The 18,912-nt window shown below is 38.8% G+C and overlaps 1 protein-coding gene across 5 annotated transcripts in view; it reads left to right on the top strand.

The window, feature by feature from the left end:
- ELMO1 (engulfment and cell motility 1) overlaps nt 1-18,912 on the top strand; it is a 3,030,107-nt gene that overhangs the window by 2,543,916 nt on the left and 467,279 nt on the right. For all 5 annotated transcript variants that reach the window (XM_044065043.1, XM_044065038.1, XM_044065039.1 and 2 more), the window contains one exon: nt 8,034-8,197. In XM_044065043.1, the coding sequence (XP_043920978.1) occupies nt 8,034-8,197 (164 nt within the window). The remainder of the gene's footprint in view (nt 1-8,033; nt 8,198-18,912) is intronic.

The following is an 18,912-nucleotide window of genomic DNA, read 5'->3' as shown; positions in this document are numbered from 1 at the left end:
CCTGGCAAAGTGCATATGGACTTCATATCTATCAGAAATGAGTGCTATTGCAATACCTGTTCTGGCAGCTTTCTGTGTTTAAGGGAGCAAAGCTTAAAATCTTTTTGTTAATTTTTGTACTTTTGACCCCACATTATTGTTGGCCTTTTCCAAAAAAAAAAAAAAAAGAGATTGTGTATGTGGTAAGTATCCATGTGCAGCATGAAGGCAATTCAGAGTAGCATGTTGTAAAGCACAGCAGTAATTAACAGTATACATTATACTATGTATGCAGATGAAAGTATATATTTTGCACTCACCATCTTAGCTACAGGGATCCTTTAACAACTAACTTTTTATACATTCGGTATGTAGCAAGCATGTGCCTAAAGTATACTTAACAAGTTTCTTGGTTATGAATCTGCTTGTGGAAGAGCATATTTTGTTCCTCAGGACTTCTATGACAATGCATGCTTCCCTGACATATTGGACACCGTAGCGTGCACACGTGCCAATAAAGGCTCCACCTTGTACAGACTCACAGAGGTATGTGAAAAAGAAAAGCTACCATTCTTTGAGTTGCTTGATGGTGTGCAGTACACAAGGTGTGTGTCCATGGCATCCAGGCAGTTCCTACGATTCCCACAAATGAAACACATCTCACCTCTGACATCTCTTCTGGTAAAGAAATGTCCGGCAGGGCCATCTAATTGATAAGTACAAGCACAGTGGGCAGAACAAATATGTACTGCTTTCTGTACATATGCACTAGACCTCCTCCACTTGTGTCACAGAAGATACCCAATACCTGAAGGAGTACTTGCCTGGCGCATTTTTTTCAGAATGTGCAAAGGATCATAGAAATGTAGTGCAACATGGCACATGCCTCAACATAGAGTGTGATAGAAGGTGTATTTGTCCAAATGAAGAGATGTGCTTGTTGCCTGAACATATCTGGTGGGGTGCTCTCATACTCCTCCTCTGTTACTGCTGTGTCATCCTACCAGTATAATATTGAGGAAACAAGGGTGCCAGCTGCATGGGTTAGCTGTGGTAAGACCAGGCCCACACACAACAGGCACATAATCTGTAGGGAAAGCATTCACAGACATATATACAAGACTAGCCCTGCCTAGTCAGTGACAGACAGACTACAATGAGCCTTAGTTGAAATGAGGATGTTTAACACTAACTTATGGTCCCTGGGAAGCACAGTTCAGCATGATGTCACATGAGCATACATGATGCATGCATTGGCTTTGCTGGTTACCTCATGGTTTGGTCACAGTGTACATCAGACATCACCATATGCAACACACAGGATGTAAGGTGGAGTGGGGTCACAGTCATTCTCTTGTACGCTAGTAGAAATGGACATAAGGGACCATGGCTGTAAACACACACTGGTTTGGGGAAGCTTTGTCACAAGAGTTGGAGAAGGGATCTTTTGATGAGGAAACTGTACTTTGTGTCAAGGCAGGGATGCCACCATGTGACTGTGACCTGGTGTCACTTTATTGATATTGATTTATTGGTTGTGAAGGTATGCTAGTACAGCGCAGTGACGTAGATGGAGTCTGTTGGTGAAAGGCCCTGCTAATAGAGGTTTTTGTTGCTATCCACAGCAAAGTGTGGCAGAGCACCACTTACACTTCCTGACTGTGGAGCTGTGTGTGTACCCAGCCAATGTCCTTAAAAATTGCCATCCTTGTTACAGACCCTACTCCAGTCATGAACAACATTGTCAGTGTGGATAGTGATGATTTTGCTTGCAATCCTTTGTAGGGGGAGATGGTAATGAAAGTTGTGTGTGCTGCCATAGCCCTCAGTAGACCAATAATTTTGTGGTTTCTATACTCCATGTCAATATGATGCTTACAGTAAAGCCAGGTGACATTCTTCCAAATGCCGTGCAACACATCAGACAGCTCCGTGCCATTATGTAGCCTCGTACTGTGCCTGGATGATGATGATGCATCATGGAGCACTATCACAATGCAAGCAGTCCCCTGTGTTAGCTGATTGTATCAAGTACCCCCGAGAGGCTACCAGTGGTGCTGTACCCATATGTGGCACAGTGCGGTTATCTGCTGCTGCAGCTATGAAGGCAACACTGCAGAGGCTTACAGTCATGGGAGGTCTTTATCCCTTTATGCAAGGTGAATTCTTAGACTGCATGTGTTGATTTGTAGAGTAAATGACCACCCTGGATAAAGGCAGACAGTATAATTCTGTCCTCTGACTCCTTTGTAAGTATTTTGGCATCACTAGGAGTTCCATTGTGATTGCTAATAACAGTCATGCTTCTGCCTCTGCAAGTTTCATCATGGCACCAGTCTGGGCTATGAATCCATAATATCCGATATTTTATAGTGAACTCTATTACAGGTGATTGTTGCAACACCTAAAGTGCAAAAACAACTTCTCTCTTTTGCCAGCATGCTATGACTACCATGCTTATGCTTCTAAGGAAGCAAATACACAGTGGGACAGTGTGGTCAGTCTACCCTCTGTATGTGCATTAGTGCTGTACTGGCTTTACTGACCTAGTCTTATCACCCACTGAGATATCGGGACTGGGCCTTCACAGCACCAATGTCCACACTGTATCCGTTTCTGTACTTTGGGACACAAGAAACTCCTCCACATTTGTCTGTGGAGTTGTTCCTTATGAATATTCTGCCTGTGGTGAACGTCTTGGAAGCTTCACCTCCTCCTGCACTGGCTGGTCAGCACTTTTCACCTCAGCAGGCATCATCCATGTGTCCCGAGTGCTTGCATCAAAATGGCTGAAGTTAGGCAGCCTTTACATTTCATAGTGTTCTGTGGACATGATGATACATGTGAAAACAAGGGAACATAGCTATATATTTATTACTTATAAGAATGGTTAGGATGTCTCCTGTACACACAGAGGTAACATAGCTGTGCAATACCTTAGTGAACGGGATGGATGTTTGTACATGTTTCTGGTGTGCCTCTGTCCATAAGCTTTGATACATTCTGTACAGAACCCAGCCTCTGGATATGTATGAGAAAGGGTAGGCTTTTTCATTGTCTGCACAGTGTGAACTGGATGACAGGACATGCTCATACCTCTCAACTATTCAGAGTTTGTTGGGATGATCTTAATTTGTTCTCAGATGTAATCTCCAGTCTTCCAAAAACTGGAAATTAGTTTGACAGCTTATAAGTTAATAGTAGCAACATTAAAAATGTACCTTAATTTGGGCGAGCATCCTCTGAGCTTCACCACTTATGTGTACTCTTTTTAATCTACCATTGAAAGTTGCTACCCTATCATTTGTACTGAAGGAGACAACTTTCAGATGCTCTTTTCATTGTGAAATCTTTTCATATTCCATGCTTACACTGAAAGCCAGTTTCGCAATATAACCAACATTTCCGCTGCTAAAGCCTACACTTAGGGGCATAATTGGATAAGAATTGCTATTTGTCCTTACTCATGTGAAAAATTAAGCTTGGTGTCTTGTAGCCATGAAGTCTTAAAGAGTAGTTAATTGCAATACAGTGTGCATATTACCCTAAGGTCACAGCTGGCCTGTTAGTGTTACCTGAAAGTTATCTCTTTCTTAGGATTAGCAGAAGACATAAGCAGCACTGTGAAATGCTCTTTGTACTGTCGTCTTATTGTGACTTGATATGCCATTCAAGTTTTTTTTTTTTTGCCATTATAATGAGGTTGTAAATGCTTCGACCTAAATGTGTACACATTTAACATTTGTGTTTTACCGATTTGTGGCTGAAGAAGGTCTGTATGGTTAAATGTAGAAATGAAGAAGTAACATTAGAGGTATTAACTTCTGTACACTGACGTTCAATGATGGGAACAAAGGAACTTCCATGCATTTGTAGTCTGGTTTACAGACATGACTAAGGGCTACTGAGCTGATCAATCAACAAGTGTCTGCAGAGGGAGGGTTGTTAGGGAGGTAGAAAGAGAACAACTGTGTGTGTAAGGGCAGCTAACAGAGTACTTCTGAGCTGATTACCCCAGAAAAATGCCCTTAAAATAACTGAAGAACTGACTGTGTCAGTGAACCCTGATGTTGGAGGTTAACACAGGACTAAAGATTTGATTGTCCATGAAGTTTTCTGAGTACAAAGATTTCCTGAAACTTTTCTTAAAATTCTTTCAGGTAGGTAGAATACCCATATATATATGTATATGCTCTGTGGTTTAGAGACTTGACTCAGTTAACCCCAAGAAGTTTTTTGTTCTAAAATTCCCGTAAAGTTTTCTTAAAATGTGTAAGTACCAGAAGTTATGTTCTGGAATCCTGGTAAAGTTAGTTCCCCCACCTGATTTTCTTAATTATTGGTTTATAACGGTCTTTGTGAAGCCTTTATTGGAAGCAGTATCTGTTATTGCATGGAAGGGTTACGTTTATAAGGGACAGTCTCTCTGTCTTGACTCAGTGACTGCTTAACAGGAACCATTTTTTAATGTGGAACTGTAGTACCAACTTGAGTGACCTTTTTAGTTTTCAGGACATCCAGTTGAAACCCAAAGGCTAGATCTGTTTTTTTTTTTGTTTGTTTGTTTTTTTTAAATTAAATTATCACTTAAGACATAGTCAAACATACATTAACAGAAAATAAAACAAACTATTCACGTTGTTTCCATTTAAATGCAGTATACATTACATACATTTTCTTTGCTACTACCATCAGCCCAGCATTGTAAAAATTGCTGAATTTCTGCCTTCCTTTAAAACTCACTCCTCCTCCTCCTGAACTTTATTATGCATATATTGTTCCCATAATTTCCATTTACTTCTATGTAATTTGCTCCTTCCCTTTTCTAAAGATCCCTCTTCCAGTAATTTTATGTATTTTATAATATTCAGTACCTCATATACAGTTGATGTAGACTTTGATTTCCATTTTCTAGTAATTGCTTTTTTGTTAGCCAATAGAATTAAACTTAATAAGGCCTTGCTTCTTCTTCTTTTCGCTTTTCCCGGTTAGGGGTCACCACAGCGGATCACCTGTCCGCTCATGATTAGCAGTGGAGTTTTTACAGTGTCGAGTTGCCAGCCTGGCGCACAACTTCCTCAGAAGGCACACACATGTACACACACACACCTAGGGCCAATTTTAGAGTGTCCACTCCACCTACTGCATGTCTTTGGGATGTGAGAGGAAACCGGAGCACCCGGAGGAAACCCATGTGACTGCAGGGAGGACATGCAGACTCCACACAGAAGGCACCCCAGCCGAGGATTGAACCGGAGAACCTCTTGCTGTGAGGTGGCAATGCTAACCGCTGCACCACAGTGGCCACCCCTAATAAGGCCTTACCGCATCTAGGTATTTCAGATCCTGTATCCCAGCTCAGAAAATCATTTCGTAACTTACAGCCATTTGCTCACCCAATATTTCTGAATGAGTACTCTCTAGGGAATTTTTAGTCTGCCAACTCATTATACACTCCCAAAACAAATGTTCCCAGTTACCACTTTCTTTTCCCTCACACCTCTTACATTTGCTCTCTACCTAAGGAAAAATTTGTTGAAGTCTGCTTGTGGTGTAAAAATACTTGTGCAAAAACTCCCAAGCAAAAATCCTAAAGCTTCTGGACTTGGTTGCATACTTGGGAGCCAAACGTATGTCTGCCCATTGTTTTCTTGTAAATTGCTTTTCCAGTCTCTCTTCCCAATCTTCTCTAACCTCCTCTGATTGATTCTTATAGTTATCGTGCAATATTATATGGGCCCTACTAATTCTCTGACTGTAGGTAATCACTAATCTCTAAAGCACCCCCATTTTTGCAGCCATCATGCTATAAATATGTTGACTGTTATTTTATTTTTCTATTCAGTAATTAGCCAGTTTATTATTTTCTGTCTCTTCTGTGTTAAAATGCTATGTGCATGTAAGAAATATTTAAAAAGCATGTAATTAAGCTTGCATATAGATGTGTTTACCCTGCAGTTATAAATGTGCATCATGTGCAACTTATTTGTGGAACCGTTCTCCCTGGGCCTCTGATGAAAATGGGTTTTGCCCAGTTGGACTTTTACCAGTCAGCAAAGACAAATGTAACTATCTTCCCTAATAACTCAAAAATAATTTCAACTTCGCATTCTTTAAATTCGTCTGTTTAACAAGTAGGTAGGAAACACCAGTGTCGTATTTTATTTCACTACCCTGCATTTTGTCTTAGTTTTTATTGGCACATGATCAGAAATAGTTATTAAATGTGTGTTGAAGCTTTCAGTTAAATGCACGTGCTCCTGTGAAATATAATTCACCCTGGGTTTTGTGTCAAAAGCCTTGGCTTGATCAAGGTAGGTAGCATGCCCTGTCTTACCTTCATCCAGGGCTTTGATGACTTTCTCAAAGGTTTAGTAAGCATGATCTACCCTTAACAAACTGGGTTGAGTCTGGAATTTGAAGCTCACCTATGTCCTTGTTTATAAGGTCCATAATGATTCTTTCCATGGCCTTGTGGATGAGGCTGGTAGACTTATGGGTCTATAGTTCCCAGGGCTGGTTGATGACTTCCCTTTGTGCAAGGGGATTACTGTTGCTGTTATCACTCTGCTGGAACAAAGCCAGTTCTCAGGCTATGGTTAAAGAGAGCGCCAAGTAGGTCTGCTAGGTCCTGTTTTAGATTCCTTAGTATCTGCAGCCATAGCAGGCAGCTACTTTTCTCAACTGTTCAGTAGCTTCATACATTTGGTCGACTCATTAGGCAGGAGAGTACTTTAAATTCCCAATCCCCAGTATATATCTGAAGATGATGTTATCCAGTATTTACTCATATTAAGGAATGGGATCCTTAGTCACTCATTGTTATGCATGCAATATGTTTGTTTACCAGACCAGCCAAGACGAAGTTTAATTTCTTAAAAACAGCTTGATTACATTTGAAATATGAGGGGTAAGATCATTTAGACCACTGAAAATCACACATCTTTTGTTGTTCAGATGTTTTTTTAATAAGTTTCCAGTTGTGAACTTAAAATGTCACAAGGGTAAACTTCAGCTTCGAAATGTGTTTTTTTGAAATTTTGTTTTTTATGAAGCTGTCACTTTTGGTTAAAAAATACACAGAGTCATAGAAGCAGACTTTGCAAGCCCTGCATCACAGCATATCCGTCTAAACTGGAAACATATCACCAGTGAATATGATACTTCAAACTGTTGCTGTCTTTTATGTCAAGGGTTGCAGCAGAAGCAGCGAGAAGTAGTTACTATTACCAGGATGTCTAGAGGTAGTGCTGAGTTTGAAGGTTTCCAAGAAAATCCTTGTGTGTAATACTTAAAACAGTTTTTCTTCTGCTTTGATTTTAGCTTGAATTTGTTAAGTGCTTTACCCAGCTCTAGTGTGCCATCATTTTAGTGGTTTTGTCCCGTATGTTTTACTTCTGATCGGAGAAGAAAAAATACCTATTTTACGTTTTATTCCCTCTCATCCAAAAATGAGAATCTTCTATAGCTTGAATTTCTTTAATGTGGTGGATCACAGAAATGGAATAAATTGTTCCTTTCACCCTGTATTTCCAGGTGTCAAAATATTACTGCCTGCTGTTAAAACTAATTGTAAAAGTGTGACAGCTGGTTTTTTGCATCTTGTCTATCCTGCATGTGTTAAGACACTTGATTAAAAATATGTTCAACTTCTCTGTTGTGGTTTGCGTGCAGAGAACAAGTGGCAAACATTTAGGCTGTTTGTGTCATACTTTGTTATTCCATCTGTCTTTCTTAGGAATAGGGTTTTGACTTTCCTTGTACATTGAAATAAATAATATTTTAGTTGTGTTGGAAGAGAACTAATATTAGCCTTATTTGCAAAGGGCAATTGTCTTGATTGTTTTAGCCATAACTCACCGTAAAGCAGTTTTGTATATGTAACCAGCTCTGTTTATTACCGTAGGGTGGAGGCTGCAGCTTACGTGTTTGCCATATCTGTTATTAGCCTGTGAGCTCATCCCAGATGGTTTGTGAAATCTGAATGCTGCTGATTTTCACTTAAAACTGACATTTATAAATATTGTGATTCATATTTGATCTCTTCCCCATAGGTTATGCAGGTGGTGAGAGAGCAGATCATGAGAGCACTGAATGCCAAGCCTAATTCCCTTGATCAGTTCAAAAGCAAGCTTCAAAACCTGAGCTATACTGAAATCCTGAAAATTCGTCAGTCTGAAAGAATGAACCAGGAGGACTTCAGGTCTCCCCCAGTTCTGTAAGTATTGCAGGTTTAGGCTTCAGACATAAGTAAGAATTGCCTGTCAACACTGAAAAATGCATGTAGATTTATTGATTAATATAGTTTAAGTTTATACTATCTTGTACCCCATTGCAAAATAAAAATTGTTAGCAAGCCAGCAGCTGCTGAACTAAGTAAATATGTAATTTGGAAGGTTTTTCTGAGGGAAGAGATCATTTGCAAATATTTTCTATTTACAGTAAGAAGAGTTTGTGTATAACTGTTTCCAATTTAAGAGTAGGGAGAATTTTTTAACTTATGTTACAGAAGATTAGAATGCCAACACATTTATCAAATTATATATTTGAAAACACTAAAATATTTTTGTGCATATTTTATATACTGGATTTGCCTTACTAGGTCGGGCCTGTTTTTAACAAGGACCAGAGTAGAAGTGCTGTTATATAGGTGTAAGAATAAAGATAAAAATAAACACACAACCGTCTCCTAATAACATTGAATGAACACAAGTCACACTGTAGGGTACAGCTGGTTAATACGTGTGCAGTCTACGTTAGTGTGTTGGTGATATGGGGTCAGTTATAGTATGACAAGGCATATTTTCTCAGTAATGCAAATAGGTGAGAGTACTTATTAAAAAAAGGATCCCTGTCTTTTCATACAGTGGATGTAAAAAGTGTACACACCCCTGTTAAAATGCCAGGTTTTTGTAATAAAAAAAATGAGACCACAATAAGTCATTTCAAAACTGCTCCCACCTTTAATGTGACATATAACCTGTACAATTCAATTGAAAAACAAACAAATCTGTTAGGGGAAAAAATATAAAAAATAAAAAATGTGCAATAAGCTGGTTGCATAAGTGTGCACACCCATAAACTAATACTTTGTTGAAGCACTTTTTGATTTAATTACAGCACTCAGTCTTCAAGGGTAGGAGTCTATCAGCATGGCACATCTTGACTTGGCAATATTTGCCCACTCTTCCTTGCAAAAGCGCTCCAAATCTGTCAAATTGTGAGGACATCTCTTGTGCACAACCCTCTTCAGGTCACCCCACAGATTTTTTTATTGGATTTAGGTCTGGGCTGTGGCTGGGCCATTCCAGAACGTTAATTTTGTTCTGGTGAAGCCATTCTTTTGTTGATTTGGATGTATGCTTGGGGTCATTGTCATGTTGAAAGATGAAATTCCTCTTCACCTTCAGCTTTCTAGCAGATGCCTGAAGGTTTTGGGCCAAAAGTGACTGGTATTTGGAACTGTTCATAATTCCCTCCACCTTGACTAAAGACCCAGTTCCTGCTGAAGAAAAGCAACCTCAAAGCATGATACTGCCACCACCCTGCTTCACCGTGGGGATAGTGTTCTTTTGGTGATGCAGAGTGTTGTTTTTGTGCCAAATGTACCTTTTGGAATTGTGGCCAAAAGGTTCAACCTTGGTCTCATCAGACCATAACACATTTTCCCACATGCTTTTTGGAGACTTGAAGTATTGTTCTGCAAATTTTAGCCAGGCCTGGATGTTTTTCTGTGTAAGAAAAGGGTTCCGTCTTGCAAACCTACCTCATAGCCCAGATATATGGAGAATACGGGAGATTGTTGTCACATGTAATACACAACCAATACTTGCCAGAAATTCCTGCAGCTCCTTCAGTGTTGCTGTAGGTCTCTTGGCAGCCTCCCTAACCAGTTTTCATCTTGTCTTTTCATCAATTTTGGAGGGACATCCAGTTCTTTGCAACGTCACTGTTGTCCCATATTTTCTCCACTTTTTTGATGACTGTGTTCCATGGTATATCCAATGCTGTGGAAATTTTTGGGGGTACTTGAGTATCATCACAACCAGATTTTCACGATAATAACAGTTGCTTCCCGATGTGGAAATGTAACCGATAATGGTGTGACAATGGTAGTGAATGGGTTTTCTTTCACAATGAAGGTTGTTTTAGGCAAGGTTATAAGTAAAACATGAGTAATTTAATGTCGCTGTTTAGGTATGCACTTTACCGTCAGCATGTCATGTAGCTTGCAGTAAAGTGCATATACGCTTCAACTGTCAGGGCTGCTGTCTTACTGCAGTTTCCCCACATAAAAAGCACAGACACGGGAATTATGCTTTTGCTTCACCTTTTATTTTTAACAAATTTTAAACATAGGCTCAGGTCCAAACAACGGGAAGAAGTGCAACATCAGCCAGTAACATCTTTTCTGTACTGTTGTTAGAAGGTTTAATCAGGAACCCATAATCAGCTGTCAAAATCATCTACCCTCAGAGAAGGGAAAGTGACTCATGAAAAACACCCTGTAACCTTCTAACATTTAAATATCTGAAGGCCAAGCATTGCTGCCTTTCCTAGTTTATGTCTCAAGATTTTCAGTAAAGGTGCTAAGAAACTGTCCCTGTTTGGGAAGCAATGCCCATAGTTTGCACAAAATGAAAGATACAGTCAAAGTCAGTTCCTGAATAAACCTATTAAGACCACTTCGGGAAACAGATTCTTCCTGTCGTTTGTGGCATGTAGCATGCTTTTTCAGTGGGACCTGATCATATAGACATTGTTAAAAATAAAATGTTAACCAAAACCATCCTTCATGTCTTTGTGTACTTGCCTTCTGAAGGATTCCTTCCACTCAGTGAAAAGAATCCGTTCATCAGTATGGTAGCAGGCATAACAATTGAAGCGTGTTGTGTGTATTGCACGAAAAACAGGAAGAGGGTTTTCTGAAATGTTTATTTTCTTCCAAGCTAATGAAAAGTTGTTCCACAGCAGTAAACACTGTGAATACCACCTTGCAGTGTTTCATGGCCTCGTCTCTACTGATGTATGTAAAATTCACAACCGCGAAAATCTGGTTGCGATAATACGCAAGTACCTTTTTTGGTACCCTTCCCCTAACTGATACCTTTCAACAATGAGATCCCTTTCATGCTTTCTAAGCTCTCTGCGAACCATGGCTTTTGCTGTAGCATACAACTGAGGAGATGTCAGGAAAATCCTACTAGGACAGCTGAACTTTATTTGGGGTTAATCAGAGTCTCTTTAATTGGCAGGTGTGTACCCACGAAGACTGAATGCTGTAATTAAATCAGAAGATGCTTCAACAAAGTACTAGTTTAAGGGTGTGCACATTTATGCAACCAGCTTATTGTATGCTTTTTATTTTTTATATTGTTTCCCCTAACAGATTTGTTTGTTTTTCAATTGAATTGTACAGGTTATAGGTCACATTAAAGGTGGGAAAAGTTATGAAATGATTTATTGTGGTCTCATTTTTTATATCACAGAAATATGGCATTTTAACAGGGGTGTATACACTTTTTATATTCACTGTATATTTTTGACAGAACAGATTACTGAGGCCAGATTGCTTGATACTGTTCTTCAAACTTATCAAGAGGTGTACTTGTGGGTTAGTCTGATCAGGTACCTGCCTTGGTGTTTGTATTTGGAACTTTAAGCACATATTGCAGTGATGACCTAAGATGTCTTGCTGGATGTTAAGTCCAGGGCATGGCTGTGTTCAGGGTTGGAGGGTGTTTAAGTGACTATAAGGGTATGAGATTCACTGAGGTTCATGCAATCTGGCGTTTTCAGTTCTTCATGGTTATTTGTGTTTAGTAGTCTTTAGGTGGCAAGTATAGCTGTCATATTGTCTATAATTTCTAATTTAGTAAAAGTGGGTGAAGACAGGCCAGTGAAAATTACAGATATACTAAGCAGTTTTGGAAAACATACAGTTATCACTGGTTTCCATTCTTTTGCTGTCAGGTGTTTTTTGACTTACTATAAAGCTCTTAGTTTCTGATTAATCTGCATTGCCAGCTCTTGAAAGTGTAGTTTGTGATCCGTTATCCACTCTAAATATTTCCAGTCTGGTTAGCAATTCAGTGCATTCCAGCAGTATTTGAATTACTATTTCTGTGTTTGTTGCCTTGTTCAAGTGTTTAGTTTTAGCAAGTAACATAATGCTTTTTTTCATTTAGTATTGATTTCTAGTTTATAAACAACTCCTTTGAGCATATCAGTGCGCATTTGTAAATTAGTTCAGACTGTGGATATCCTAGAGTTATCACTGAAAAGAATAGTCATCTGCCTGTTGTAGTATTGGTATTCACCATGTTCCTAGTATGTAACAAAACCAGTGGCTATAGGATAGAGCCCTATGGTAGTCCAGTCATCATCGGTGTAGCAGGCAAAATGATTAGCTGCTAGGCGACGCTATTGTTTCATTTGAAAAACTGTTGTCACACAAGCATTTTATTGTTAGACTGTTAACTGTTCTGTCAAATGAGTTTGATTAGATTAGGTGTATCACCGCATTTAATTTGTCCTTTGCCCAGTGCTGTAATGTTGCATTCATATAAGTAGTATGGCACTGACTTTTTGTCTCTGTTGGAATCCATTTTGCATATTAGAATATATGATGATCTGTTAGGCAATGAGAAATTTAAAGATGAATCACTCTTTCCAGGGCCTTAGATTCTGGGCTTATGATGGTGATTAGTCATATTTTAAAAGTACTGAGAGATCATAAGGAATGCTGTGGTTTGTTTCCAGTTATGGTATACAACTCTCTCGTGAATGCATTTGTCAGCATAATTGCTGGATATACAATATATGGACTCATTTGTGTTATGTAAGCTGGTAAGACAATGGCCAGAGAATGGAACTGCATCTGTTTATCTGACTGAGAATATGTTTTAACCAGAAGGGAGTTATAATAGGCTTCAGTTGAAAATACCCTTATGACAGAAAAATAGGACATGCAGTCGTGAGTTCAGCAACTACAAACTGAAGGAATTACAGTGAATATCAGAACTCGCTATAATACCATCAGCAAGGGCACTACATCACCCTATTGTTTATATATACTAACTCCAACCAGGTTTCATGCATTGGACCATAATATTCCGTAGAGAAAGGGATATATTGCAAGGTTCCACAAATGGAGTTCTTCTGTTACCACTGTTTCAATTTTTGGTGTTTATATTTCTACCTAGCTCCCAGTTGGAAATTCTTTCTGGTGCTTTGTGGCCTTTTATAGTCACTGTTTTTGGCTAATGGAAATATATGCAGTACCTTTTTAGTTATTAAAGAGAAGTATTTCTAGTGAGTTGGGCGTTCGAAAGACGTGTAAATGGGCATGCCTTCGTTGAAGGTTGAACGTCGAGCTGGCACCTCGGCGTTCGTGAAAATCTACTGCCAATCATTAGCGGACCGGAGTTCCACTGTGGCGACACCTAATGAAAGCCAAAAGACAACAACATTTATAGTGAGTTTCAGATATGTTTTACTTTAGCTGGAAATGAAAATAGATTGGAAACATTTTATATTGCCTTTCCCAATTACTTTTTATGCCCCTTCAAAATTGTGCAAGAGTTGATCAGTTTTCTTTCATGAATGAAACTGTAATGTTGCATGACTAGTGTAATATGCTACTGACATTGGTTTCAAAGTGCACAGTAGTTATTTTTGTGCTATTCATCTCAATTTTTGGAAAGTCTTGCAGGCAGTGCCTTTTTCGGTAGTTAACTTTCGTACAGTGGAATGTTTTCACTGTAATGTGTTTGATTTCACTCAGATGTCTCTGCAGACTTTTTTTTTTTATCTGGCAGTCTTAGCTGAATGTTAATTAATGTCTTTGTTGCAGTAACACCTGTTGCCAGAGATGAGAGAATAGTCCAGTCAGTTGGAGGTTTTTCTAAATCACTTGGAAGTGGAAGTTATTTTACCTTTCTTATGTTTTTGTGGTTAATTGTATGGCTATGGCTGCATATTGCAGGTGGTCATTCAGAACAGTTTATTTATATTTATTTATTTACTTGGGAAGTGCACTGATCAATAATGACCAATTTCAGGCTCAGTCCAAGTGAAATACAAAACATTTGACAACCAAACATACAGAAATGTAGGCAGTAACAAAATAGTTCAAAGTTCATTTATGTTCCAGATGATTATGAACTGATATTTTTTAATATGCAGTCCAACATATTCGATGTTGTCTAGTCAAGGTGGTGTATTTTGGTAGCCCTTTGAGAAGCATTTATTCCTTTGCAATTTGTGTGTTGCATGAGATATTAAATTTCCCATTGTGATGGTGTCTGTTGAATTGTTTTCAAGCTATGTACTTCAAGTCAGTAGTTTGATTTTATGAGGTTTAAGCAGACATACGTCTATTCTCAGCCTTTTAGCTCCTCCTTAGCTAATAATGATGAAAATGGTTTCTCAAGTGGTTGATACTTGCACGCAGTCGATATCAGTTGACTGTTCAGTATTATATTTGTTTTACAATTGAAGTTCTTACAGTAGATGATATAGTAGCCAGTACCTGAAATTCATTATGTAGTATGTATTAATGTGTGGCATTAACCGTAAATCAGAGTTGTATTTGACACATAGTTTTACTAATTTAAGCCTTGCTTTTATAAATCAGGTTTCCTGGTGCAAAGGTTTCATGCATTGAACCATAGTATACTCCATCTATTAATCAGTTTTAAAGTCAGAAAAGCATGCCTTACAGAAACACCACCACTATTTATAAGTTTCATTAAGAATGTGCAAGTTTGAAATCTTAGCCCTTAAATCACAAACTTATTTAAAGGAGGCATGAAGCAGGTAACATGATGTTGCTCAGAAGAAATGGGGAGACTCTTACAAAGTTAAACAATGTTAGACAGTAAAAATCAGATTTGAAATTACTATTACATGTATCAACATCAAAACAATGTCCCTGGTACTGCAGAGGTGATTTGGTATGCACATATCAAAAGTGATTTAATAGATCAAATTGTGCATATTTGTGTCCTTCTCTTAGCTTACAGAATGTAAAGTGTAGGGTTGTAGTTTGTTATAACATTTCCCCTTTTGCCCCCATCATTTCTTTATTAAAATGCATTTATATTTACTCTGGAGTAGTATTCTGTTTGTACAAAAGAAGGCACTGGATTCCAGTATCCTTTTGTTAAACTTTTAAAAGAGGGATAACCTTATCAGTGCTTCCTACACGAAGTGGATGATACAATCTGCCTCAAGACAGTAGACATGCCTGAAAATATATATTTAGCATTAAATGTATGTCTGGACATTAGTCATGAGCAAACCCAAATCTCAGGATCGGTTTGATTTAAGATGACATTGCATTACATGGCTGTCTAGCAATTTTTCTGTCCAAATGCATTGTGTCACATTTGTTGTTGTTGAATTTGATTATTTTCCCTTCAGCTCAAAGCTTTAGGTTATGTAGGTAATTTTGGAGGCAAACAACTGAGAGTTTGAGGTTGGCAGAGGTGTTTACCCTACAGTCACAAGGCATATGGTTTAATTCTCACCTTAAAAAAGAAAATTGTGTAGGCCTAAATTAACCCAAAAGTGCAGCTAGCCTAGTACTTGCCTTTGAACCTATGTAACATGTTCAGGCTAGGGTTACCATCTGTCCCTCTTTGGGCAGTTGTGTCCTGTGAAAAAAACTAAAAAATGGCAGATGTCCTGAGATTTTAGGGCAACAAATATTTCTTAAGTTTTCTTTAATAGTTGCATAAAACAAATTATTTTCCATCCAAAACACCTAAATGTTATAAGAAATAAAACAAGTAGCACAAATGCTATAGGAATAAGCTTTTATTTTGGCAAAAAAGTGAAGTTCTGTTCTTTGCACTGATCTTGGATATGTTTGTCCTGCAAAATCTCACCTTTCTACAAAAAATGTCCCACTTTGGGCAATTGAAAAGGTGGCAACTCTAGTGCAGGCTGAGAAACAACTAAACAACTTGTGAGTTGTTGATGGATTGTTGAACATCATGTGTTATCTGTCCTCAGTGCTGAACACTGAGGAACCCCATAAGGAGCAAGAACAGAGTGTAAGTGACAGTTTTTAATAGGGATATTTCATGCCTTCTCGCCTAACCTGTTCCGTATTCATATCAATTGACGTGTCAATACCTAAATTTCTAACTTCCCATGTAATGTCTTCATGCTTTTGTGAGGTCTGAAAATAATGTCAGCTGAAGTACCAGTGCCAGTGCCAGTAGCGTAATTTACATTTGCACTGAATTTTACCAAGTTGGTAAGGTAAGATCTCCCCCCCTAGACCCCCCCTCACTTAAAAAGAATTGAATCTCCTTCCATCAGAATCAACCCCATTTGTTCCTTAGTGGCGAAGATCCTTTTCTTACATAGATCACTTAGAGTGAGAGATATCCAGAAGGGCCATCACTCAGGCATGAGACCCTAACCCATCCTCTTAAGTAGTGATGTGCAACTTCGTCAATGTTCCTATTTATTTGTGCTAATGTGCAGGATCAGCCTACTGGCTCCCTGTCCTGCATCTAATTGAGATGTTTGTTGATCCTTTGGGATGACACTTCTCTGTTTCACTTATTCTGCAATGGAGATAAAAACTGAGTATTGTGGTGTGAGCTAGTCTGCAGATCCTGCAGGATTGTCCTATCCCCGTCCCCTCAGCAGCTGTCTGAGCTCCATAATCCATAAGCTCTGGCCATAAAGGGTGATTGGTTGCTTTCTCTCAGTTGCATCCTCCCAGCCAGGTGACACACTGCTTGCAGAATAGGATTCTAGATTTTACATGCTGCCAGTGATGCACCTTCATTCCTGTAGTTGTTGCCAGTGCAGTGAGCCAAGCTGTCCCCCCCTCCCAGGATGCATAGGTCAGTTTCAACCAATCACTCCCATCCTCCTCCACTTGGTACCTCCAATGTCCGTGATGCTACTTGAACATGGGTCATCCAAAGCACAGTCGGGACTTTATCCCCTTTGCACTAAGTGGCTGGATCAAAGCATCTTCAGTTTGATATTCAGTGTTATAGCCTGGAAACTGTTGTTACTTATAGGCAAGGATTGTTTTAAGTTTGGAAATATGACAAGCAAAATTGTCACTGAATATTTCAGTTACTTACTGTAGGTAATTAATGTAATGGACTTAATCATGTACTTTTAAGGGAAATCACAATGGCTGCTTCTTCACTTCACAAAATGCCTCTTTTGGTGGGCCTCGATGCAGAGAAGGCATTCAGTAGCGTCAGATAGGGATTTTATGTGCAGGGCAATGGTAACATTTGTTTTCCCTGATATAATAATAGGGTTTATTTGGAGGACAGATGATAATATGAAGGGTCATAGGGAAGAATTAAGGTGGGAAGGTTCCTCTCCAGCAAGCTGTATTTGAGCAGAGGAATCAGCCAGGGGTGTCCTCCTTTCCCCTCTGTTACGTGTTTAGAGTCATTGGCAAAGAAAATAAAAGACTTACAAATTCAAGGTCATCACCGGTATAGTAATCAAGAAAAGTTAGCTTTATTCAAAGATGATATTTTGTATTTGATAAATCCACAGAAAGGTCATTTCAGTATTGTGGAACATTTTGAGACAGTTTCAAGTCTTTTCAGGATTTAAAATAAATGAAGATTAAGTAAAGGCTGTAGCGATAAACTATGTATCTACACATAAAATGGTTCAACAGTAGCCATGTATGTATGGGAAGGCGAAAAGATGAAGTGTTTAGGCTTATGGATTTAAACCAGTTCTGTTACGGAAGTAAAGGATATGTGTGAAAAGATGCATCCAAGCAATTCTAGTGTGAAAAAAGAAACTGAGAGGTAAGGTCCAGTAACTCTGCTGGTTTTAGTAAATTCAGTTCCTGGCTAGTAAGTACACTGACTAGATGCCAGCAAGGAAGAAACGTAGCCTGAAAGAAAATAACCTAGAAAAGGCAAAGATAACATATCGACTGGGGAGAATTTTCCACCTTTTCAGCAAAAAGCAGTTCAAGCTCCAGCTTTAGTGCGCAGCATGGTTTCTAGTTATCTACAGGAAAAATTAAATCAAATGTTCTCAGATCTGATTAACATAAAAAAGTGGGACTGTATCAACTTTAAATAACAAAAGGCTGGAAAAATATAAGAAGCTTTAAACTGCTATTCAGATGACCAATATATAACTGCAAAGATCAGAGGTTGAAATGAAGAATAGGCTGGCTGAGTATGAGACTGCTCTGGAAGAGCTGTTTGAAAAAATGATAGAATTAGTGAACAGAGCATGCAGAAAAAAACTGAGATTTTCTGCTGTACAAGAAAAAAAATGGAAGAAACAAACTGTATTAATTTTATGAAAGCACAAATAAGCAGCTGGACCGGTATTCTATAGCAGGAGTTGTTTAATTGAAAGGGCACAATGTATGTATGTTCCAAACCTGGCAATGAGAAAGCAGCCAATATCTGTATTAGTAAAGATGCAATCATACCAGCTGAAAGAGTTGATGTCCTTCCAAATCACTGTTACAGTATTCTTTCCAGTAGGGATCCCCTGCCATGGGTAGCTCTACACCAGGATTTAAACACCTTTAGTTTGTAGTGGGTACACTGTACATACATCGCATGTATGCTATCTGTGAATGGCATAGGGCATAAGGGTGACATCCAGATGTATCATCCTCAGAACTTCTTTGCTGCCAGTGTGAATGCCATCTCCCATCACTGGTCTGAATGCTCATTCATCTGCTGGTTTCTACCACTTTCATATAAGTGCTACAATGGGGATTTTTGATTTTCTTGTCTTAAATGTTGCCTTGTTTCTGGTTGTTGGGTTTCATGTCATCCAGAATGGGGAAATGTCAGTGCAAGAGAAAGAGAACCTTTAAAGATTGTCATGAGCAGTGTTCTGTTTAGGCACTGCCCACAACCATATATCTTGTGAGATTTGTCAAGTTTTCATCCCCAA

The sequence above is a fragment of the Protopterus annectens genome, chromosome 3.part0 (assembly GCF_019279795.1).
Source record: "Protopterus annectens isolate FY-2018-M chromosome 3.part0, PAN1.0, whole genome shotgun sequence".
Classification (NCBI taxonomy): domain Eukaryota; kingdom Metazoa; phylum Chordata; order Ceratodontiformes; family Protopteridae; genus Protopterus; species Protopterus annectens.
Note: the sequence above shows the minus strand (reverse complement) of the source record. Positions and strands in the feature narration are given on the sequence as shown.